Source organism: Corvus kubaryi, unplaced genomic scaffold (assembly GCF_017639235.1).
Source record: "Corvus kubaryi isolate FWS band 111438036 unplaced genomic scaffold, C.kubaryi_AGA036_p1.0 78, whole genome shotgun sequence".
NCBI lineage: Eukaryota > Metazoa > Chordata > Aves > Passeriformes > Corvidae > Corvus > Corvus kubaryi.
In genome coordinates, this window is record NW_024582065.1 from 4,747,385 (window position 1) to 4,770,988 (window position 23,604).

General features: G+C 49.2%; 3 protein-coding genes across 10 annotated transcripts in view; all 3 read left to right on the forward strand.

Moving 5' to 3' along the window:
• The window catches only part of LOC121676137 (collagen alpha-1(XXVII) chain B-like), a 146,925-nt gene extending 134,267 nt beyond the window's left edge, over nucleotides 1–12,658 (forward strand). For 7 of the 8 annotated variants that reach the window (XM_042052225.1, XM_042052226.1, XM_042052222.1 and 4 more), the window contains 16 exons: nucleotides 1,348–1,401; nucleotides 1,477–1,584; nucleotides 1,982–2,089; nucleotides 3,530–3,637; nucleotides 5,324–5,377; nucleotides 5,927–5,989; nucleotides 6,417–6,470; nucleotides 7,181–7,216; nucleotides 7,558–7,575; nucleotides 7,952–7,987; nucleotides 8,315–8,341; nucleotides 8,561–8,626; nucleotides 9,039–9,207; nucleotides 9,367–9,476; nucleotides 10,187–10,405; nucleotides 10,962–12,658. In XM_042052225.1, coding sequence (XP_041908159.1) covers nucleotides 1,348–1,401; nucleotides 1,477–1,584; nucleotides 1,982–2,089; nucleotides 3,530–3,637; nucleotides 5,324–5,377; nucleotides 5,927–5,989; nucleotides 6,417–6,470; nucleotides 7,181–7,216; nucleotides 7,558–7,575; nucleotides 7,952–7,987; nucleotides 8,315–8,341; nucleotides 8,561–8,626; nucleotides 9,039–9,207; nucleotides 9,367–9,476; nucleotides 10,187–10,405; nucleotides 10,962–11,108 — 1,377 coding nt within the window. In that variant the 3' untranslated portion in view covers nucleotides 11,109–12,658. The remainder of the gene's footprint in view (nucleotides 1–1,347; nucleotides 1,402–1,476; nucleotides 1,585–1,981; nucleotides 2,090–3,529; nucleotides 3,638–5,323; nucleotides 5,378–5,926; nucleotides 5,990–6,416; nucleotides 6,471–7,180; nucleotides 7,217–7,557; nucleotides 7,576–7,951; nucleotides 7,988–8,314; nucleotides 8,342–8,560; nucleotides 8,627–9,038; nucleotides 9,208–9,366; nucleotides 9,477–10,186; nucleotides 10,406–10,961) is intronic. The other variant, XM_042052229.1, reaches the window with a different exon arrangement.
• Nucleotides 12,659–14,321: 1,663 nt separating this feature from the next.
• On the forward strand, nucleotides 14,322–16,707 carry LOC121676320 (alpha-1-acid glycoprotein 1-like). Its single transcript, XM_042052669.1, has 6 exons — nucleotides 14,322–14,483; nucleotides 15,156–15,298; nucleotides 15,524–15,594; nucleotides 15,870–15,974; nucleotides 16,183–16,283; nucleotides 16,487–16,707. Exons 1-6 carry the CDS (start codon nucleotides 14,373–14,375, stop codon nucleotides 16,547–16,549), a joined length of 594 nt encoding a protein of 197 aa, XP_041908603.1. The 5' UTR covers nucleotides 14,322–14,372; the 3' UTR covers nucleotides 16,550–16,707.
• Nucleotides 16,708–17,718: 1,011 nt separating this feature from the next.
• LOC121676318 (alpha-1-acid glycoprotein-like) lies at nucleotides 17,719–22,598 on the forward strand. Its single transcript, XM_042052668.1, has 6 exons — nucleotides 17,719–17,913; nucleotides 18,430–18,572; nucleotides 19,224–19,297; nucleotides 20,070–20,180; nucleotides 20,915–21,018; nucleotides 22,447–22,598. Exons 1-6 carry the CDS (start codon nucleotides 17,809–17,811, stop codon nucleotides 22,561–22,563), a joined length of 654 nt encoding a protein of 217 aa, XP_041908602.1. The 5' UTR covers nucleotides 17,719–17,808; the 3' UTR covers nucleotides 22,564–22,598.
• The last annotated feature ends 1,006 nt before the right edge of the window (nucleotides 22,599–23,604 follow it).

The window sequence follows — 23,604 nt, forward strand, 5'->3', positions numbered from 1 at the left end:
CTTTGTGGAGCTGGAGAAGATCAAGACAATTCCAGCTCCAGCATGATGGGTGACTCTTGGGCAGGTCTTTAGTCCCTGCCATGGGTTATGTCTCTTTCCCATGCCCTGTTTGTGCTGTCTCCAGCCACAGCTGTCTCGTCCATCCCCAAGGAGGGCTGAGCCAGGCAAGTGTCTCTCCCTTTCATTTGAACCATAAACTTTTCTGGCTTGAAACCTTCTGGGTTTGGAGTCCATTTATCCATGGAGTTTTTTCTTGGAACAATCCCTCTAATTTCTTGTCCTAATTGAGCAAGAAAACCCAGGACACATGGGTCCTTCAGGGTTCATTGGGGCACTTCATACCTACTCCTACCTCCACATCTGGCTGTAATGACAGCTTGCTAATTATTCTCACAGACCAGGGACTTCATTTGCTAAAACATAAGTATGTGACCTCAATACTCAGCAAATTCCTGCTCTCTCCTGACAGATGTCAGGGTTTTTAATCTGACCCTGCTGGGGGTAAGGCTAGAAGATAGTTTTAGGTCTTCTTGGCAAGAAGTGTACCAGGTGATAAATAAATTCTGCCCATCGATGGACAATCTGGAACTGCCTTTGGGTCTAATGAATAGCAGGGAAAGCACCCCCAGGAATATTTCTTTCATGTAGCTGGCCAGCCTGGTCCTCTGCAGATGGAGAAACAATGCACAGAAAATGAGTTATTCAATTTAAAAGTGCTTTAGTACATGACCTCACTAAGAGAGCCCTAGTGAAGGTGGTGAGGCTGAGTTTTCCATTCATTCTGCACAAATTAACCCTTTATACAGCTAATAAACCTCAGGAGTATTTCTTTTATGCCTTTATTCACAAAGTAGCACTGCAAATTTCAGACAGAAGACACCCTTTTTAATTTCCATTAGCTTTCCAAAATAGAGGGAGCTACTTCTCAGAGAGAAGCTCCCCTGAACACCCTCAGAGGACTCACTGGGTCCTGGGTTTGCTGTCAGGGAATTGATGGAGGACTCAGGTTTTTAGCATCTTGTTCTAATGTTTGCCAGTGCACCAAGTCCTCCCTTGAGTTCATCCTGCTTTATTTGTCCTCATCTGCTCTGTATTAGGAAAAATGTAGGTCCTTGCCTTCTAGCTATTCATTCCTGCCCTAGAACTCTCAAGACATACGAAGAATCACTTGTAATAAAACCAAATAGCAGTTCATTCCCCAGTGCTGGAGCAACTGACTTTATAAATCTCCCTTTTATAAAACTCTTTCCAATCATTATCCAAAAGCACACTCTGAAGTCACAGTCCCAAGTGGAGCTGTGCTAGAACTGCTGCAATTTTAGATGTCTTTCTTTTTTTTACTTGCAGGGTCAAAAAGGAAAGCAAGGAGCACAGGGCAGTGCAGGGAGCAGAGGCTCACCGGTAGGTGAAAATTCCATTTTCTGCCCCAGGAAACGCTGTCTGGGAGCACCTTCTCTAACATCTTTGTAATTTTAGGGCATCCTTGGGCTACCAGGTCCTCGAGGAGTGGTGGGAAGACAGGGTCAAGAGGGTGCCCCTGGAGTGGACGGAGTGCCTGGGAAGGACGGTGTGCCTGGGATGCTGGTAAGCTTCATCTGTAACCTTGTGGCATTAACAGCAAACACAACATTGGAGCTGGAAAACTAAAAGGTAGCACAGGAGAAATTATGTGATCCAGCTGTGGATATTCCAATTTACATGTACCCAGAGTAGATGTAATGTACATGTACATCTTCTTCACATCTCACTTGCACATACAGGCAGCAGCTGCCTTTGCATGACCAGATCTGTAAATAAAGTGGGTTTTGTAGCCTGACAGACACTCACATGCACAGAACTCTGTCCACATCTGCAAACCCACCCCTGCAAACCTATCCCCCTCTTGCTGAGGGCAGAATCCCACTACTCTGCTGTCCCCCCAGAAGCTGTGCAGAAGGGAAAAGGGTTTTGTATCATAACCTCTTCTGTGTTTCTTTTCTAGGGAGAGCAGGGTGATGATGGGGAAGAAGGTGTGACCGGGATGTCAGGCAAGAGAGGGAACCCCGGTGTGCCAGGACTCCCAGGGGCACAGGGACCACCAGGATTCAAGGTGAGTTTCTGACTCCCTAAGATGCTGCTGTGAGAGAGCCAGTCTGTGAGCCTGATGGCTCTGAGCTTGAACTCTCCAAGGTCTAATATAGTCTCAGTTCCTGCTGCCATCTTTCACTTAGCTAGAGGCTCTGTAGATCTTTCATCTCATCCATCCATCCCTCCATCCATTTTCCTGATGTACACAGCAGCTGAATGTCCCAGAGACCTTTCTTCCTTTACCAAGGACACTCAGGAGCCTGCAGACACACATACTCACACTACAAACACCTTAGTTTTTTATCATTAGAAACCTGGCTAGAAAAAACATGGAGAAGTTGCAGAGGAACTGCTGCAGCCCACCTGTAGGATGTCCAGAATGGACTACTCTGTGGGATGTTCAAGTGTTCTAGCTGCTCTGCAAGGCCTGAGCTGCTGGAAGGAAATTTGTGCTGCTTGGTTTTTAGCATATTTACTGCATTAGAAGGACTGAAGCCAGTATGAGCTTGGACATCGCACTGAGTGGAAGCAGGGACAAGCTGCTTTTGTGACCTTGGGGTTTCTTCCTGGTCCTTGCCCTGATTCAGACTCACCACAGGATCTAAACTGGACTCACAGCAATTCAGTCGTTTGTAGAAAGACTCTGTAAATAGGAAGACTCCAGCTGGGTTTAGAGAAGCTCTGAGATCTGATTTAAATTAGGACTCCGTAACACATCGCCCTTGATCTGTCACTTGCTGCCCTCCAGCTGCCTTGGGCAGTACAACAGGAGGTGACTGACAGACTCTGTGTCCTTGTCACACACTCACACCCTACCTCCAGGAGAATTTGTTGCCCCTTTTCCGTCTGTTCCACCATCCTAGGCTCTCCCTGCCTTTGCTCCCCTCTCCCAGTCTGCCCCAGATTGAGCAGCTGAAGCTTGTGCTGCTCCTGGCACTTGGCAAGGGGAAGAGGTGGGGAGCAAAGTGTGGTGCTGGGTGGCAGAAGCCTCTCCCTGGATTGAAGTTGTAGAGTTAACGTTGAGAAAACGTTGGGTTTGCAGCCTCTGGATTGAAGTCCTGCTCTTGGCAGGCCTTCAGCATTTTCCATGAATTAATCATCAATTGCCAGCCTGCTGGGGGAAGAGACTATGGGAAGCTGCAGGGCAGGACAAAGAACGTAGGAAATGCAAAGAGAAGACATTTGATCCCCTTTCTCTCCTCACCCCCGTGCAGGTGGGACAGCTCTGCTGAGGCTCCTGCTCTGTGGGCAGCCCAGGAGGGGACACAGCCATGCCCACCTTGGTCTCACCCTGTGCATCCTGAACAACCTGCCTTAGCAGACCTGGGGCATCCACTGATGGAACCACATTCCTTATCCCAATGAGCCATTTTTTCCAGCTTTCCATCTATGGCTACCTCATCTGAGTGCTGTTGTATTTAGCTCCTGTCCTTTGGAATTACTTGAATTCTGTTATTTTTAGGGTGAAAGAGGATTGCCTGGGCAGACTGGCCAAACAGGGAAGCGAGGATCACCAGGAGGAACGGGCCTTCCAGGGAGCCCTGGCGATCCGGGACCCAAAGGACAGCTGGTTAGTGGTGATGGAGCTGATAAGAGCTGACTCCAGGCTTCTCCAGCTGGAGAGGGTGTGGATCCACAGGATTGGAAAGCAGGGTGATTCCTGGGAGGGTCTTTATAGGGGAGCCCATATCCAGCTTGAGCATGATTCTGGGAGAGAGATTAGGACTGATACAAAACAAGGCACAAGATTCCCCAAACTACCTCAACTAAACTACACTTGTTTGGCTGTTTTATATAAAACCCTGTGCTGACAGTTTTCAGGCTGAAAGGTAGTAACCAACACCACCATATATCATTTTGTTATTGATCCTAGATCAATCTCACAGATGATTTTGTCTCTGTGACACAAGTGACACATTCATTTGCCCCATATTGTCACTGCCTGATTTGCTGCAGGACTAGTGACCATGTCCCTTTGGCTGAGGTGACTCCATGACATTTAAACCCTTCTGACTTCCCACTTGCTTTTGCCTGAAATTCCTCTAGAAAGAAGGCTTGGTTGATTCTCCTGATGCAAGAAAGATCTTAGTCCTCTGTTGGTAGCAGTTTTCCTTTCCAGGACCCATAAATGGGCAGTTAAATCAATTTGTATCCTTAGAAAGTTTCTTACGCTCCACCGAGTCCAACCAAGCCCTTTCTCGCCAAGCAGTTTCTCACTGTCATGGCAAGGAAAACTTGCTAAAAGTGAGGTTTCTAGGCTGACACTGGAACAACCTTGTAATAAAGGGGATGGAAGCCCCACCACTTGGGTCATTTACAACTGAGTGAACAAACCATTGTAATACACCCCAAAAAGCACCATCAGAATGGCTGACACAGTCCTGCCAAGAGGCCAAACAAGCCTTATCTATCTCTGATGTTCCTAACATTAGAGAAGAATCATCTGGTGAAGGTTTCTGATCCCTTTTTTTACAAAAAAAGTTGAATCTTCTTGAATTTTGACATCTGAGAAGCTCAAAAATATCAAAGGATAACCATCTCAAACATGGTGAAAGGAGGATGTTTACACAAGAACATACTACCCAGGGTGCATTTTTTATTCTCAGGGTGCATGCTATGTGCTGATTCAAGCTTGATGGCCTTTCAACTATTTTATTATTATTTTTCTTACAAAATTGAGGAAAAATCCCTGCAGAGTTAATAGGAAAAGGATTAGGGGGTATGCATGGTTTTCCTGGGTTTGAGTGGGAGGTTATGTTGTAGGAACATGCACTTTTTAAACAGCTTGAATGAGCATAGTTTGAAATTATAGTTTGAATTAGTAGGTCAGTCCAGTTTGCATTAGGACTAAAAGAGGAGCTTGTTTTAAAGAACTTTGAGGCTGTTATTTTGCAGCATGAAATTCCAAGATCAGTCTCAGAGTAGATGCTCTCCATCCTGCTTCTGCTGGGCCAAGTCAGAGAAGCATCTGCTAGGAATAGTGTTGGTTTGCCTCCCATTTTGGGGGCAAAAAGGTGGCATTGGTGAGATCTAAGGGATCAAGTGAGTTGCTTCTAGCTTGATGTTTGTGTAGTTCCTCCTCCAGGTTTTTTTTCATTCCTCTTTCTTATCAGTCCTTAGACTGAAGGAGACTCACGGATTTCTCTTTCTCTGAAGCTGCTGAACTCTTGGTGCATCTCTGAGTGACATCTCCAGCCACCAGTGTGAATTTACTGTTGTCCTTTGTTCTTGTATTTGTCTTGGCTGTCACATGCAGGGAGACTTCGGTGAGGCAGGATTTCCAGGGATTGCAGGACTGTTTGGGCCAAAGGTAAGAGGCTGCTGGTGACCAGTTGGTTTTCTAGTCTCACTTTACTGGGGACAGGTAATGCCACACTTTTTGCATTGCTAGCAGCTCTGCAGAAACTGTGGAAATTGAATTTTGATCCCAACTTCCTTTAATTTATGAATCTTCATTTGTTAAATGAGTGTGTGCTTACATATGCTTTGTTGGAGGAAAAGGGCTGTCCTAGAGATTCCATGGCTGTCTTCCCCCTTTCTGACATTTGTATTTCCAGCATCAAACATCAGCCTGCACCTGAGACACCAATGTGCATCCCTAACACTGAGAGCCTTGACTTGAAATTTAGATTAATTTTATCAGCATATAATTTCCCTGGTGAAGAGGGGACTGTTTGTTTTCTGTCAAAAGTAAAAGCCTTGCAAAACAGGACTGGGAAAAGAATTTACAACAAATTGGATCTTCCCATTCCCATATACAAGAGGCAGCACTCCTGTCCTTAACACAGAGCTCTAAGCAAGGACATAAACACAGGGTTTGGTTATTTAGTGGACCTCGCATCTCATTTTTTGCTCGCAGGGCCCCCCAGGAGACCTTGGGTTCAAAGGCATTCAGGGACCACGTGGGCCACCGGGTCTCATGGTGAGTGGTTTTCCAGTTTGTGGGGTTTGGGAGGATTTTCTTCCTTCACCCCTGTTTCTGTGAGGCTCCAGGGGCTGTGAGGAGCACGGTGACTTGAGGCCATGGCACCACCTCTGAGCTCCACAGCTGTAAGTGACCACATCTGCATGGGGCTTGGAGACAGCCACACTGCACAGAGCACTCCAGCTACACTGAAATCATTCTGCTTCTGGAATTTCTGAGGTTTAACAAGGCTTGTGACAACCATACTGTGAGGACTTGTCTCTTTGGACTTGCAGTTTGAAATTATTTTTTCTTCCAGCTACAGCAAATACTACCACCAAGTTGCTGAAAAGCAGCAAAGATTCTGTGTCCTCACTGAGTCTGCCTTACTGAAAATGACTGGCAGCTCCCATGTGGTGGCTCACACAGGTCTTTTCTTCTCTAGGGAAAAGAAGGGATTATTGGTCCTCTCGGCATTCAAGGTCCCACAGGAAGCCCTGTAAGTATCCACACTCCTTTTCTGCCTGTATTTTTTAGAAGAATTTAAGTGCATGAGATCCAAGGTGTTTGAGGCCAGCATAAGTAACCCCCAAATCCTGCTGTAATCAGGAAAACAAAATGGGGTTTTAAGATCAGCAGCTTCAGAAAAGTGTAGGCTTAGTCTCTGGCTGCATAAACAGTTGCCAGGAGATTATTAGCTGAAAAGTGAGGAACAGCAATACATATGTGCAAGGTTTTCAATAGACTGGAAGACAAGAATGTTATTGCAGATTTTTGAAAGCCAGATTTTCCAAATAACTTGGCCTGAGGGGGAAGAATAAAAAAAAATTATTTAAATGTGTTTAAGTATTAAACTGGGAACCACTTGATTTTGAGAATTGTTGAAAATCCCTGCCTGCCCTGAAATGACAAAGGCCCTGAACACAAGTGAAAGATTAGGTCAGCTCTTTGTGAAAACACAAGCATGACACTACTCAGAGCTTGGTCCAGAGGCTGCTACTGGCAGAGATAAAAACCAGTGAGATGAACTCAGACATTGCCAAAATAGCCAGTAATGGCATTTTTTGCTTTGAGATGGGGAGGCCAATATGACAACCTGAGCTGATGAGTTAGAGATGCACTTGGGTCCTTGCAAGGAGCTTCTGGGGGGCAGCACCCAGCAGGGCAGTTTGTGAATGGTCAGTGACAGCCACCTCCTGTGCTTTCCAGGGGCCCAAGGGAGACAAAGGCAGCCGTGGGGAGATGGTAAGTGGTGGTCCCACCTTGGGTGCCCCTAAGAGGGTCCCTGATTTTGAACAATCAAGAGTCACTCTGGGCTCTGCTATAACCACAGGGTGTATCAGGCTCCCATGAGGGCAAGACACTGATTACACATGTGCACATACATCCACACCACTCTGCTGGTAAAATTTCCATTTCCTTAACCCAGCAACACTTCACCATGTTGTCCACAACTGTGGTATCTCCAGTACAGCACTCAGCCCTTGCACAGGCACCTTGGGAACAGCACATGGCTGTACAGGGAGATTTTGGGTCAGTAATGAGCATTTTCTGACAGCTTCTGTGCCTTTTTTTTCCCCCTGCAGGGTCTGCAAGGTCCAAGGGTAAGTATCTGACTTCCCTTTTTCTGACTGATATCTTGTATTTAAGTAAAACAGTTGCTTTCAGCAAGGGCAAAGCTCCTGGGTGGGTAATTGCACAAATAGAATGCAACGAGTACCTGGGGACAGAGCTTTAGTGACAGCTGAGGAGCTGAAAGGGCTGGAAACAAGGGATGCAGCAGGAATAGACCAGGTGTAGACAGATGTGCCCAGAGCTGGGACAAAATGGGACCACTTCCCGTCCTTTGAAAGTTTTGAGGGACAAGCTGCTGTGAGGTGTCAAAAATACGGCTGGGAATAGATTCCTGCTGGTGAAAACCATGAGAAATGGAAATAAAAACTGGAGATATTTCACTGACTGATACCACTCTGTCTTTAGGGTCCTCCAGGCCCACGAGGATACCCTGGCCCTCCGGTACGTAGATGTGGGAAGAGTTCATTATTGAAACAAGCTGAAATGATTGCCATGGTACTCTCCAGAGGGACTGTTCCCTCACTGGAAATTATGGCTTTGTTATGTTCCTCATATGCAAAACCATGTGCATGAATGGACCAGTGTTTCTCGTGCTTTAGTCCAAACCATCCCCAAGTGTTTTATAGAGACAGCATTGTTGCCTCTCTCACTTCTCTGCACTGAGGGGCTCCAGGGGAACAGGGATTTCAAAAGGCCATGGCTGAATATCCGTGCAGCAGTGACTGACCAGCTTTCTGGCTGATGCCCCTTTTTCCCTCTGATTTCCAGGGTCCGCCAGGAGTTCCAGCCTCATTTGTAAGTTGCCATTCTCTGTACATTTGTTAATGGTGATGTAAGTCCTGCAGAGCCAAGGTGCTGCTGGGACCTTGAAGATACACACTCAGGTCCAGCAGGAGATGCTCTGTTAGCAGAGCAATGCTTGAACTACAGCCTTAGATTGAGAAGTGTTTTCTTGCATCAGGGCATGTTCAGCTTCTAACAATCTCAGTTTCCATCTTTTTCACCCCACACCAGCAACAAGACAGCTTTGGGGCAGCTTTCCAGACACTGATCGACTCCAACAGCGCGCTCAAGACAGAGGTACAAGGGAATTTTTGAACTCCCTGGTCTTTGCTTGAGCTGGAGACTAGGAATGGTCTTATCAGTGCTTTCTATGTGCAGAAAGTTTATACAAAGCCCTGACAAATCAGGATTTGTCACTGTTCTAGTGGAATATCTGGAGTTTATGCAGACAAAGGTCCAGTTAAAAGATACGGTTCTGTTGTGTTACTGATTTGTGAAGCTTCAAACCTCCTGACTTTGCCATTGTGACTTCCCCAGTATTTCAGCAATGTCCTGTTTGGGACAATACAAGGCCTGTGGCTCACTGGCCCCAAGCCAGCACAGCCTGTCTTTGACCCACTGATTTTTCTCAAAATGATGCAGAAACCCTTGTGGTTACAGCACCCAGTGCCCCCAAGGCACCCCTGACTTTGCCTTCTTTTTTCTCCAGGGTTACCAACATCCAGACCTTTTCATGCTGGACCATGGAGGGGAGATCTTTAAGACTCTACACTACCTCAGCAACCTCATTCAGAGCATCAAAAGACCCCTGGGAACCAAGGAAAACCCTGCACGCATCTGCCGGGACCTCATGAACTGTGAACAGAAGCTGAATGATGGTAGGAAGCCCTGAATGTGCAAAGGCTGCATCCTCCACAGGGCTGTTTCACAGGGTCTCCTTCCCTGGGACTAGTCATGAAGAAACCAAAACTCTCCTTTTGTCATTCACAGAAAAGGTTAAGTGTCCTTGTTAATTCCCAAATCCTCCATTTCCTCAGGTACCTACTGGATTGACCCAAATCTTGGCTGTTCCTCAGACACCATACAGGTCATCTGCAACTTCACCAATGGTGGCCAGACGTGTCTCAGCCCTGTCACTGTCTCCAAGGTAGGCACAGCCCCAGAGCAGCATTTCCCATACTGCTATTGCCAAATATTTATGCAGGGTGTGTTGTCCCAGGACACCAGACAGTGATCACAAGGACACAGCACACAGGTTTCTCCTCAAGGCAGCATTAGTGCCAGAACTCAGGACTGCTCTCAGAAGTTAAAAAATACACCTAAGGCTGTTACTGACTCTTGTCAAGACAAAGCCATGTGTGCTAGTGCTGTTTAATGAACTTAGCGTAGCCTTAACATGAGCAGTAATTTCACAAACACGTGCTCCCAAATCTTCTATTGAATTACCTTACGTTCGAGTCACTCTCGCATTTTGTTTTCCGCTACCTGGAAAAGTGAGATCAGCTTAAATACACAAGTTTCCAGTGAAGTTATTGCTGCAGGATTTTTGTTGAGGAAGTACCTGTACTAAAAATACAAATAGCAGTATCTGCAGATGAGCTGGAACCTGCTTTGCAAGTTGTATTGAATTCAAAGTTTACATTCTTTTCCTCCTACTTAAGGACCTGCTGTGTCCCCATGAAAACTTTCCAAAATGACTTGGCATCTGACCCTTATTGCCCATATTCACATCAGATCCAGCGCTGGACACCAGTGCTGAGAGGAAAGGAGACCCCCTTTGCTATCCCACCTTGCACTAACCCTGCTCCCCTCAGCCCCTCTGCAGGGTGCCCCTATGACCTCTCTGTCACCTTACAGCTGGATTTTGACATCGGGAGAGTCCAGATGAACTTCCTGCGACTGCTGAGCTCGGAGGTGGTTCAGCACATCACCATCCACTGCCTGAACACCTCTGTCTGGCAGGAAGGCTCCTCTGAGAAGCCCTCGGAAAAAGCCGTGCGCTTCAGGGCCTGGAACGGGCAGATGTTTGAAGCGGGTGGGCAGCTCAGGCCAGAAGTGGCAGCTGATGATTGCAAGGTATGTTGCTGTGAAAGAGGGAAGAAGAAGTAGAGAGAAATGCCAGAGCCCACTCTGGAGCTCAAGTAACACCTATGCTGCTCATCCTACGAGGGAGAAGGGTCAAGTTTACCAGGTCTCCACTTATTTTCCAGTCCAGGATGCTATAGCAGCTCCTGTGAAGCAGATGGCCTTCAAACAGAAAGCAAAAGATGAAATTCTGAAGTTACCTGTGATGTATAGGAGCAGTTAAACGGCAGAAAGGGGAACAGCTCCCCATGGGTGGTGGCCGTGGCTCTTGTCTGGTGCCACAGAGAGTCAGGAGACACAGGGCTGCATTCAGGCTCACAGCATTAGGAGTTTGTTTTGGTGATACCACTCACGCTCAGTTTTCATCAGCCTGATAAAGGGTTCCCCAAAATGCTCTCCAAACCCACCCCAGACCTGCTCAGCCCAAGGGACAGTCCCTTGTCTCACACAGGGATTTTCAGGCTTACACCTCATGAAACACATTCCTTTCCAGCAGGATTCACCCCCTGGTTCATCAGCTTTCTCTCTGTCCCCCCTCTCCCCACAGATCAAGGACGGACGCTGGCATCGGACCCTCTTTTCGTTTCGGACCCAGGACCCTCAGCAGCTGCCAATTGTCAACATCTACAACCTGCCCCCATCCGAGCCAGGAAAGCAGTATCACCTCGAGGTCGGCCCCATCTGCTTCCTTTGAACCAAGCTATGGAAACCAGGCTCTGAGGCTCCAATCCCACGATTGGCCTGTCCTTACAGGGGCTCTCCCACCTCTCTGCAGCAAGGGCAGCTGGGCTGTATCTTTTAGGTCAACTCTTGCTCCAGCCTTTGGCTCAAGTTCTCCAAGAACCCATGATCTACTGAACTCAGCCAGTTGTTGAAAGAAGGAAGAACAAGGGCATGAGGGAAGCGGGCGTCAGTCAGGACGTGAGCAGTGAAAAAGGATCAGGGGACTGGATGTTGCAGTTCCACACACAAAGCTTTTTCCATGACCAAAGAAAACGTTGAGAGAAACCTCAAGCGACTTGCAGCGTGTGGGTTTTTTCATTGTTTCCCCCCCACCCACCCACCCATTTTTGTCTGGTTCCTAAGTTACCAAATGTTCTTTCCATTGAAAAAATAATTAAAAAAATAGAGCTTCCCTCTCAGAGCTTGACGCCTTCTGGACGGCCATGTGCTGCATCAGGTCTCCCAGGCAGAGCTGCAAGTTGAATCTGGCTGCTCTGTGTACAGGAAGCATTTTGATGTGCAATATTAGAAGAAACAAAATATATATATTATATTATTTAAAGCAAAAAGAAAAAGGAAAAAAAAAAAAAAGAAAAAAAAAGCCAAGTTCCTCCTTCCATGAGTTTAATCAACACTCCCTCTCACGTGTGGTGTTGGAGTAGGGGAGAGTCAGGAAGCAAAGAAGGGGGAATGGAAAGAGGAGAGGGGAGGAGATTGGTGCTAAAATAGAGAGAGGGAATGGGCTCGTCTGATTTGTTTCTACCTCTCACTGTGAAATCTCTGGTGCTCTTAAAAAAGTGTGTTATTTTATATATATGACTTTATTTAAAGTTATGAAGGTGCTACAATGTCTCACCACAGACCCAAAAATAAGCCCCATAGAATCATCGCTCTGGGAAGAGAGGAGATCGTGTTCTACAGCTAAATCAGAGAAACAGCCACCTTAAAAGGGATCCTTCAGTGGCCATGGGTGTCAATACCACAACTCACACCACAGCCAACATCACTTATGGGACAATTTACACGCAAATTTGCTTTTTGTTGTTGTTGTTGTTGATCAGCACTTCACTGCTTCGGGAGGGGAGTGAGGGACACATCTCATCTAGAAGTGTTGAGCCTCAGAGAGCTCCTTTGGAGTCGGTTGTCATGTACTGAGTCGGGCTGTACTGAGTTGCCCACATGACTCCCTGTGCTAAGTTCACGTTTAAACCCAGCTCTGCAACTCTTCCCTCGGCCCCTCTGTCAAGACTGACATGATGGTACCTTGTTTCAGAACCCAGCCGAGCTTGGAAGGGTTTTGTTTGTTAAGTTTTGTAGACATTTAGTCTCTATATGTAAATTTGGAGGAATTTTTTTTAAGAGGATAATTATGGTAATCTTTAATTCTATATAAGGAATAATATTGATGTAATCAGAGCTGTACTGTATCAGAAACTCTTCAGTGCCTGTTTGGAGTTGTCATGTCTCATATGGACTATGGATTTTATTTTTTTGAGGAAAAAAAAATTATCTGTGAGTCTCTCTTTGTGGGTTTTTTTTGGTTTGTTTGGTTTTTTTGGTCACTACTGCCTGCTGGTTGGTTCCCAGCCACCATCGGAAAAGGTTAACATAATCTGTCCCAAATACCTCGCCCTCCACACAGCCCCTGCCAGAAATACCTCATCCCCAGGCCAAAACCACCACCACCCATCACTCGCTGCCTCCCTGCACACCCCCCATACTCCAGGTCTCTCCATCTCTCATCCCATGCCATTGGTTTTGTGTTTTCTCAAGGCTTCAGTTACCATTTGTTCTCATTAAAGCTTTTTTTTTTTCCCTTTTTCTTTTCTTTTTTTTTTTTTTTGACTTTAAATAAATATTTAAAACTGAGGCAATGAAACAGGACTGGAACGGGGGTTTTTTTGGTTCTTCATAAGAAACTAGGTGGGCAAGAGGCACAGAAATATCCCATTTCCCAGGGGTTCCTCCAAGTGATCTGAGGAACCAAACCCACACTCCAAACCTTCCTCATGCCAAACCTGCCAGTCCCTGCATGACCTGCCCAACCCTCAGGATGATGCCAAACACACAACAAGGTCGGGATCCCAATGGCTCCCAACTGCTGTGCCTCATCCATGTCCCCATCCTGCCACAGTGCTGGGGAGCAAGAGGGGAAAGGAAAAAAAGAAAGAAAAACGTAGGGGGGAAATGGGGTGGAGGGGAAAGGAAGAGCGGGGAAACTAAGGGAGAAAAAAGGGGAAAGATGAGGGCAACAGCAGGGGGCAAAGCAGGGGGAGGGGGCGAAAAAAGAGGGCGGCAAAGGGAAGGAAGGGAGGGAAGGGGGAAAACCCCGTTACGGTGCAGCACAGGAGCTGCTTTGGGTGGTGCCAGATGCGACAGGGCAGCGGGAAGGGGCTGAGTCCTGTTTGCTCAGCTGGTGCTCTGCCCCTTCCCGGCACTGCTGGCTGATTGCACCAGCTCTGCCTTGGCACTAAAACCCGGCTACCTGGGGCTGACTGTCCCTGCCATGAGCCACAGGTCCTGAAGCAGCTGCTGAGGGCAGGGTGAGAGCAAACACCTTTAATTAATTAATCACCACACTTAATTACGATGCCAACATTAGAGGAGCTGTAAGGCACTGTCAAATACGGAGATGCTGCATTTAAAGAAGTTGTAATTTATGGTTTTTAAAAAGTCTGAGCCCATTGCACTGATGGGTTCTCTGCCTCATATACCCAAGGCCCCTTCCCCATGGAATCCCCCACGGCATCTGCACTCCTAAGAGCACACGTAAACCCCCGTGCAAGCCCCATGTCCCAAGGGGACACGAGGCCAGCGGGGACCAAAGCCCTTAAAGCTACCAACCAGCCATCTCCATAACAGTTTATTTGCCCCGTGGAGGAAAGCCATGTCCTGCTGCCCTTAGCGTCCCCAAGGTCTCCAAACACACCTGAAGCTGCCGAGCACTTCGCCAGGCACCCACAAAATTAATTGCAGTTTCTGAGAACAAAAGCCCGCATTGGTGAAGCATTAGATTGGTGGGAGGTTTTCTTTCGTCTTTTTACACTGGCGAAATCCAAGATTTTGCAAGCTGAATTTCTTCCGCCTGCTATTGCTTCATGCCTGAGCAAACAGCCTGGCAGCAGAGCAGGCACGTTGGTGCTGGGGATGTCCAGCATTGCTGGCAGCCCTATATAAGGGACAGAGCTGAGCAACAGCCTGGCAGAGCAGGAACATCCTCCTGGACGGCCAGAAGATGTTGGCCACCCTCACCCTCTTCCTGGGGCTGCCCCTCACCCTGGCCACCAAGCCCCCAAGCTGCGCCCCACTCATCCCGATCACTTTCGACAACACCACCGTCCCTTGGGTAAGTCCTGCCCTCATCTGAGGCACCTATCCTCTGGTTCCCTATCACCATCCCTAGCTCTTATGGATCCGGGAGGAGGTTATGGGAAGAGCACTGGCAGCTCAGTGTTTATCTCACTGCCTGTCCATGCTTGTTTCCCTAAAAAAAAATCCAGACTGCTGCACAGGAGCACGGGAAAGGGGTTAAGCCTTGCGGCTCTGCACCCATAATCTCATGAGCAGGTGCTTTTAGGGGTCCTGCTTCCATTTCCCTGCAAACCAGGATGGGCAGCACCATCCCAGTGCCTCACCACACCATTGTAAGTCCTTCAAGTGATGGTGACTCAGGTCATGAGTCTCCATCCACAAACCCTTCAACTGCATAAACAGTATTTAATCCCTTGGGAGCTTTTAATGGGAGGAAAGCAATGACAGCGTGGCATGGAGCAGGAAAGACACCCCTGAAGAAAGAACTGGCCATCCTGGGAGCTGGAGCAGTGCCTTAATAGAGAGGGGACAAAACTCAGAGACCCTCACCCAGCCCAGATCGTGCCCAGGACAGTCACCTACCGGGGGTGCTCCTGGCTGTGGGACAGCAGGACATAAGACACAGCATTTGCTTTCACTCACAGGGTGCCTGGGAGTGAACCTGGCACAGCCCCTCCAACCTTCCCCACTCTGCTCCCCTCTGCAGCTCCTGGGACAGTGGTTCTACATTGCTGGTGCCTCCAGGTATCCCCCTCACCTGGAAGAGATGAGAGCAGTGACATTTGAGGCTTTTTCCTTCTCTCCCGGGAGCCACGAAGATGAGCTCGACGTCACTGAAATCATAAGAATGTAAGGACAGGGATTCACCCCCCTGATCTGGCTCCTCCATCCCCAGGGGCATTGCTACCCTCTGGTGCCATCCTCTGGGCTGAGACACCCCACAAATTTGGGGCTGGAGAGCAGTTATGCCACATTTATTTAAGCTCTGCAGTCCTGCTCATGTTCCAAATCCCTCAGGTTTGGTTGGGGCAGTTTTGGGGGGTATTTGTGCCCTCTGACCTCTCTGCCCCACAGGAATGAGACATGTGTGGTGAAGAACTCCAGCAAGGTCCAGGTCGTTCACCAGAACTCCACCCTGATACACGGTAAAGCTCCAGTTGTAGCACAGGGATGGGGTGGGGGGACTCAGCCACACCTTGGACCCTCGTGCTTCTTGCCTCCCTGTACTTGGCACCCTGAGCCTTTTACACCTAAAATCATGTCTGGAGGCAGAGGGAAAAGATTTCTTCCACCACACACCGCGTCTATGGCAGTACTGTGGGTTCCCACTGGGATGAGTCGCTAGGATAAAAGGTGATGAGCCCCAGCATGGGGTGGATCCTCACCAGTGGGGGAATCTCACTCTCTCCATACCTTCCAGTTGATAGTAACATGGTGGCTTCCATGGCCAGACTGATCCAAAGTGAAAAAGACCTGCTGATCCTGAACCACATCAACATTGACTTCCCAAGTCTGAGCCTCTCAGGTGAGCAGATGCTTTCCCAGGGACAAGTCAAGAGGCACAGACATCTCCTGTCCTCACAAGCAGGGCAAAAAGCCCCTTTTCCCCTGATACAGAGAGGGGAAAGATGGGGACAGGCAGTGAGCTCCCCATCTGCACTATGGGGATCACCCAGGAGCAAAGCAACCCTAAAACACCACTTCTTTCCCCCCCTTCTCCATTTCTCTGACAGCACGGACACCCAACGTGAGCAAAGAGCACATGGAGGAGTTCAAAGCCCACCTGCACTGCCTGGGCTTCACTGAGGAGGATGTGTTCTACACTTCCAGAGAGGTACAAACCCCTCCCTGGGGTGGATAAGCCCCAGGCCAGGTTCTGTTTCCAGCTGGGATGGGGGTCTGGGGGGAATTAAGTTTAGCCCCCCAGCGCAGCTTCCCCGCTGTGCATCCCCAAACCTCCTCAAGCATCCTCCCCCAGCCATTCCTGGTGGTTCTGTGGTAAGGGAGCACCAAGAGCCGATCTCCCCTCTCCCATAGCATGCCTGTCCCCTGCCCGGGAAGCAAACGGGTGAAGGCAATGCAGTTCCACAGATGGGGTAACCCCCATGGACCGGGTCAGCTGCTCCATCCTCATCCTCCTCCAGCCCCAGCCAGGCTCAGCACAGCCTCAGAATTTCTTATCTATCCATGTTTTTGCCTTTCCTCCTGGATTTCACTGTTCTCAACTGGGCCCAAAATAAATTCCTTTGTTTCTACCACTGGCTGTTCCTGCTCCATCTTCTCTGGGACCCCCTCCTGCCTGCCATGCCCATGGTGCTGAATCTCCAAACCCACCCAGAGATGTGAAAGACATCCAGACAAAACCCAACCAGACAAAATCCAACCAGGGCAAAGTGTGGCAGTGGGCACAGAGATGCTCATCCCTCATGCCAGCTCTGTGGTGGCAGGGGACCCTCTCAGCCTCAGGACATTGGGACATGAGCACCCACCCATCAGGGTAACACACAAACCTGCCAACCCCCTTGAGTCTCCCCCACCACAACACTTTTAGCACCTGAACATCCCACCCTCAATTTTCAAGCCAAATCCCACAAGGCTCCATCTACACCACAGCCTTGTGCAGGGGTCACTGCAGGGTGGGGTGACAAGAGGTGACACTGCACCTTCCCCAGGTGTCTCTGAGGAGGGAAAAGGGGAGACAATGGGAAAAACCATTACCCAGAGCCAGACCAAAGGGTTCAGGGAGGCTCTGCTGCCAGAGAGGAAAAGGCAAACAAAATGTCAGAGAACCAAGTCCTGCCTGTCTGACAACACAGAGACAACAGCAGGACAGGGAGGGTCAGAGAGCTGCCACAGGGATGTGTCCAACAGGACGGGGTGACCTCTGAGGCCCATAAGCACCTCTTTTAAAGCCAGTTTTGGCAAGGACGGCAAAAGCACCTTCTCTTCAAAGCCCCTTGGGCTTTGCCTGAGATTGGGGGGCAGGGGTGTCTGCAGCGAAGCCAGCACTGGGAGGGCTACACAACATCTCATTAGCAGAGCAAGATGGGACTACAGCAGCTGCTCGCAGGAAAAAAAGTGGGGAAATTTAGGGCAGATTTAAGTTTTAAATGCAGTTAACTGCATCACCAACAGCCTCCTCCTACCAACACTTGCCAACAGCAGCCACATCCATCCAAGGCTGGGGCAAGTGCCAAGCACGTGGCTCTTCCCTGGGCATCGACCCCAAAAGGCACCAGTTGCGACACCAGTGCAGATCCGGCAGCCCTGAGCACATCCTGTCCCCTCCCAGTGCAGCTGCAGGAGCCAACAGCGTCCGTCTGTCCAGGACTGTGCTCACCCAGTGTGCTCGGACAGCCATGGACACAGCCGGGCTCGTGGTCATCCTCAGCCTCACGGCGCTGCTGCCCACGGACGCTGTCCCCTGCGGAGCCCAACGCCCGGACAACTCCATGGCCTCCAAGGTAGGAGACACACGAGCCTTGGGGGGCTCTCCCACGCCTGCAATCAGCTTGAGGGTGCTCTGCTAAGCCTCACTGTCTCCTGGGAAAGAGGAATACCCCACCTTATCCCCCCCTGCTGCCCTGGCACATCTGCCAAGGTGCTGTCAGAGAAACACCTGCAACAAACAGGAAACGTTTGCTGTCCAAAAATCCTCGAATTACCCAGTTTTCTCAGGTTCCCAACAGTGACCTTGAAACAAGGCAGGTGGGATGGGTATTTTTTGGTGCAAATCCCCCGCAACAAAGTCAGACTGTCCTGACCCTGCCGCACCACCCAAGGCACCCACAGCCGGTGCCAGCACCCTTCCCAACCCCCACACTCAGCTATTTTTTTTTTCCCCCAGTTCATTTGCAAATGTTTCACCTTGTTGCTGCAAATGCAAGAGGGAGAACTAGCATCAATGTCAATTATGCCACGGGGAGGGTGGAAATCTCAGGGTATCTCACCCTCACCACCCTGTCCCTCTCTCCCCACAGCTGCTGGGGACGTGGCTGTACGTGGCAGGGGCTGCCCAATTCCCCCCGCACCGCGTGGAGATGCTGCTCATCGACCATGCCTACCTGCACATGGAGCCCAGTGCCAGCGGGCAGGAGCTGCTCATCACCCACTACGTGGCTGTGTAAGATGCAGTCCCTGGGTTCTCAACCCATCCCCTCCCTGCTACAGCCCCAAAATCTTTTAGCACAAGATACGAGCACGGTTCCAGGTTGGTTTCTTCAAAAGGAGTCTCTCCTGCCTGCTCTGTGCACCCTCTCCCCTCTTCTCTCTTCCTCATCCCCTTTATTTACTTATTTATTTCAACAGACCGCAGGTTTAGACAAGTTTTGCAGGGCACAGAGGTCTCACAGGCACCAAGCCCTGCAGGCATGGAGGATGAAGGCAAGGAGAAGACCTCTCCAGGAGAGGAGACTTTTCCAGAAGTCCCTGTGGCATGGCTGCTGACTCTGCCAGGCACCAAAAGCTGTTTCCCCAACAGGGTCAGAATTTCAGGGGATGAATTTTTCTGTGGCAATGCAGGCAGCACTTTGAGGTTTCAGTTATTTCAGGGTGGAAAATGTCTCACCACCAAGGAGTGGGGGAGCAATTGCAAGGCTGAGACCGCGAGCTGCCACTGGAGGTCAGGCAGAGGCACGGGAGAAATGCCTTGATTTTAACAGTGAGAGAAATTAACCCTGGGGAGGAGGTGGCAGGTGCCCGATGTGGGGTCAGGACTGGGGCTTTGCTGGTCCTTTCCAGACCATGGCATCACCCCCTTCCCCTCTCTCTCCAGGGGGGACCAGTGTTTTACCAACAACCTCACTTACTTGGAAATCACTGGCAGTAACACCACGCTGGTGAAGCACGGTAAGCAGCGCAGGTGGGGTTATCACCCAGCCCACAGTTTCACATGGATTAAGACACACAAAGGGCCCATGTCCCTGTTTTACATTATCTAATGCATTTTATTCCTGAGTCTCTTTGCCTGTTTGAAGCCTCGGTGGGCTCCAAACAGCTCCCCAAACCCAGGGGCACCCAGGTTTATTCCCACTCCTGGGGCACCCCAGGCATCACAGCCCCATCACCCAGCCACATTAAACCCACAGAGTAATGCTGTGCCAGGAGCAAACCTGCTGCCACCCCTGCAGGAGAACACCATCCTGGTTGTGAAGTTATTTCACAATCCCTTGGGGAAAGGAGGGAACACTCATGGCAGGTTTCAGAGAATTAATGAAGCCTCTCGTTCTGAGTTGCTTCCTCCTTGCTGAGGAAGCGGGGTGAGCCAATCTGGGGTGGGAATTGCAACCCCCTGGGATACAGTTTGCACTGACCCAGCCACAACAGCACTGCTGTGAGCAGGGGGCAGTTTCTCCCTGTTCTTACAGACCCCCAAACTGCAAGGTTCCAACAGCAGGACAGGAGCTGAGGGACTTTGGCTCTTTCACACCCCAGCCCCATCTTTAAGAAATACAACTTATATAAACCAAGAACCAAAAAAGTCACCCTATTTCAAGACATTTGTCCTCACCTGCTACTGAGGGTTGAATTCCAGGGACTACTGACATTGCCCACATCTGGGCTGGAGTTTATTGCTGCTGCAGCACTGAAAATCTGAATTATTGTGTCTGTTCTCTCCAAGCCAAGACCCAGAAAACTGAAGGGATGTTGATGAACCTCAGCTCTGAAAACCTTTTACTCATCCAGTACCAAATGCAGAGGGAAAGGACGTATTTGGGGCAGTATCTCTACGGTATGAAACTCCATCCTAAAGTAATTTAAAGCTCTCATGGAACACCCAAACACACACAAAATTATCAACTAAAACCATGCAGCACCTTGGTTTCACCAACAGTCAGTGACTTTTCTGAGACCAACGCTCCACGGGTTACAGGATTTGCAAACCCCATTAAACCCCACATCTCCTGACAGAGCAGAAAAGAGCAAGTTAAAGACCAAATCCACTTATGACATAAATACTCAAAGAACAGGAAGCAAATACAATTCAGCATCGACATCATTGTAAAATCTCAACATTTTCAAGCCAACCATGATGTTTCAATACTTACCTCCCTGGGCTTTGCAGTGCTAAAGTTGATCAGATTTACCCACAACCCCATAAAGCAGCAGTTTTGACTCCATCATTTTGCCAGGCTGCAAAGCAGTTGCTTTAAGAGATTTTGAAGACACATATAGAGAACTGCCTCCACGCTCACCTCGGTCCCTCCTGACACCCCAGGAGGTTCAGACCATCCTGCAACCCCTTTAAGCATACAGGACCAGAGTTGTTTGGGAGAGGGTTAAAACAAGTGATGCCCAAGGTTGGTTTTGTTCAGGTGTGTTCATTATGGGAGTGAGAGACCCCCACACAGACCACATCCACAGCAAGCACTGGTGGGGAAGGGGAGCAGCATTTTGTGGAACAAAGGGCTGTGCTGAGGCCATCAGTCCAACAAATCTAACACCTGACAAATCCTTCTTCTCCAGCCCGGAACCTGAGCATAAGCACAGCTGATCGGGAGGAATTTGAGCACCACGTCGAGTGCCTGGGGCTGAGGGCAGAGCAGATCGTGTATGCGCCATGGAAAACGGTACTGGGCCCTCTGGGGGGGCCAGGGTCAGCAAAGCCACCACAGCCCCCTCCAGGCAGGGGTGCAAGAGCCCAAGCTGCACCTCTGGCTGCCAAACTGGGGTCTTGGAGAGACATTTTCAAGGTGGTGGAAATGATTTAGGGGATTAAATAACCACAGGCTTGCTTCAACTGAGGTTTAAAATAGCACTCCTAAAGCAAATACTACACCTGAGCATCTCCACTGGGAACCCTGGTAACAGCTTGTCTACCCCTGCTGGGGGGGAATAGGCAAGGGATTTTTACCCTGAAATTACTGATTTTGCTTTGAAACCCCTGATTTTGCCCCCCAGCAAGGACCAGGTGCCCCCATGAGCTGCAGAAAGAGCAGGTGATTTTTTTCCTTCAGGTTTTCCACTAAAATGTTTACCAGGTCCAGTCCTCACCTCTGCCACCTACTTCAAGACATTTTATCCTGCAAATGACCCAGACCCTGAGTCAGCTTGACAGGGGCTCCTGTTTGTGAAGTGAAGGTGAAAAACATCTTACCTTTGCTGCTCCATCCTGGTCATCTGCTCATCCACATCAGGAGGCTCTGAGTCTTCAGAGGTGCCCAAAACCCTACACGAGGCTGCCAGGCTGGATCCAACATTGTCCCCAACCCTTATCCACCCTCAAGAAGCTTCTTCTAAAACTGTGCCCCACAGGTTCAGGGGAACAGAGGACAAAGGCAGAGAGTGTAGGGGCAGAGAGTGAAACCCTTGGAATGGGGCTGCACCTGGGGCTGGGGCAGGGTCAGGCCTCCTCTCCCATTTAGCAAACGAGCAGCAGCTGGGAGGCAGAGCCCAGCTCCTCTACATTAACTGCACACGGTGGATCACATTTAAATTCGGGCAAAATGAGGGGAATAAGTCAGGACTGTCTGTGCTTACAAGCTCTGGTGCAATTGGGGTTGGCAGTTATTGGCCAAGGTAAGCCACTGCACCCGAGGAGTCAAAAACCAATTAAACAAACACAGAAAACATTTTGGGGACTTTTGTCATCAGGCTGAAGGAGGTGGATGTGAACAGAGCACCAGAGCCGACTCACAAAGCCCCGTGCCAGCTGCAGGCATTAACAGAATTTAACCTATGCTGAGTGCCTGAGCAGCACAAGCTTTTTACTTATTTCCCCCAAAAGTCTGAGTTCCCCCTTTTCTTCAGAGCACACATAGCCCAACTTGGCCCCAGAAACTTGGTTTCCTCTTTCCAGCACAGGCCTGGAAAATAGCACCAGCAGGAGCTCAGCATCTGGGCAAGCAATGTCTGTGTCTGGGCCAGCACAGCAAAGCCCTGAGCTTCCTTAGCTCCTCTTAGACGTAATCAGCTAAAAGGGGGAAGGAAAATACTTCTTTCTTGAGTAAATTCTCTCTTGCTGAGATTCACTTACCCTGTTTTTGTTGTTTTGACAGGAGGTGTGTCAAGTGAAAGAAGACAAAGGCAGCAACAGCCCACACACAGAGCCTGTGGCTGCAGGCACAGCATCACCTGCTCCAGGTACTTCCTGGCCTGGGAGTGCAGGGAACTGACCCCACATTGGGCAATAAATGTTTTCTTCAAATTAGATGCAAATTGGTGCCAAATTTTTTGAGAGCAGAGGGTTCTGAAGAGGTCAGACGTGGGGTTTGCGAGAGCAGAGGGTTCTGAAGAGGTCAGAAGTGGGGTTTGCAAAAAGAGAGCGAACACCCAATTCATCTTGTGTCATCCAGGCAGGAGTTGCAAGAGTCAACCCGGAGCTTCCCACTGACCTTGGAAAAGAGCTCTGCCAAAAAGCAGCGCTGCAATGCAGCAGTGAGGGAGGCCAACCAGGAGAGGGCAATCATTAACTATTTTACACAAACCAGGCATTTGAGGAGTAACTGGGATATAGAGAAGGCGGGAAACTTATCCGTAACTACAGCCTGAGGAAAGGGGGGCTTAGCTCAAAGGAACCACCCAATTCTCTTGACAGCAGCTTGACTGCCAGGTAGCTAAGGTGGGACAGATGTTCCTGCCCAAAGCCTTTGGACCAGGCAAGTGCTCCCTGCTAATGTCCATCTGTAAGCTTGGTTTGCACTGACAAATTACCCTCCTGCCAGAGGGAAGGGGTGCTAACCCAACCGCGCCTGGATTTTTAGTTTCTCAGAGGAAAGGTCATGTTTTCTCATTTCTCAGTAAGCTCAACACCCTGGAGATGAGAAGTGCCAAGAACGATATTGCTCTCCATGCCTCCAGTGCACCCCTGCACTTGTCAGGCACCTCATACACCCCTTATCCCAGCCCCAAAGGGAAGACAGCACCATCACTGCCATTGTAGAAGTGGGCATTTAACAAGAGACTGCTGCTGCTGTGTGGTCTGGAGAGTAATTCAGTATCAGCTCTAACTTAGTAATTAAGCACTGAAAATATCTCTCTTCCTTAAAAAGGAAGAAAATGAGAAAAGCTAGAGGGAAGGCAGCAGTCACAACTGTGACTCCCTCTGGAGCTCCAGGGTGCTCTGTGTCTGTCCAGCTGCCTTTACCAGGCAAAATTTCAGTGTTAAGCCTTTGGAGTGACTGCGCTAGCAAAAATGAATTTTTACAAGATCACAG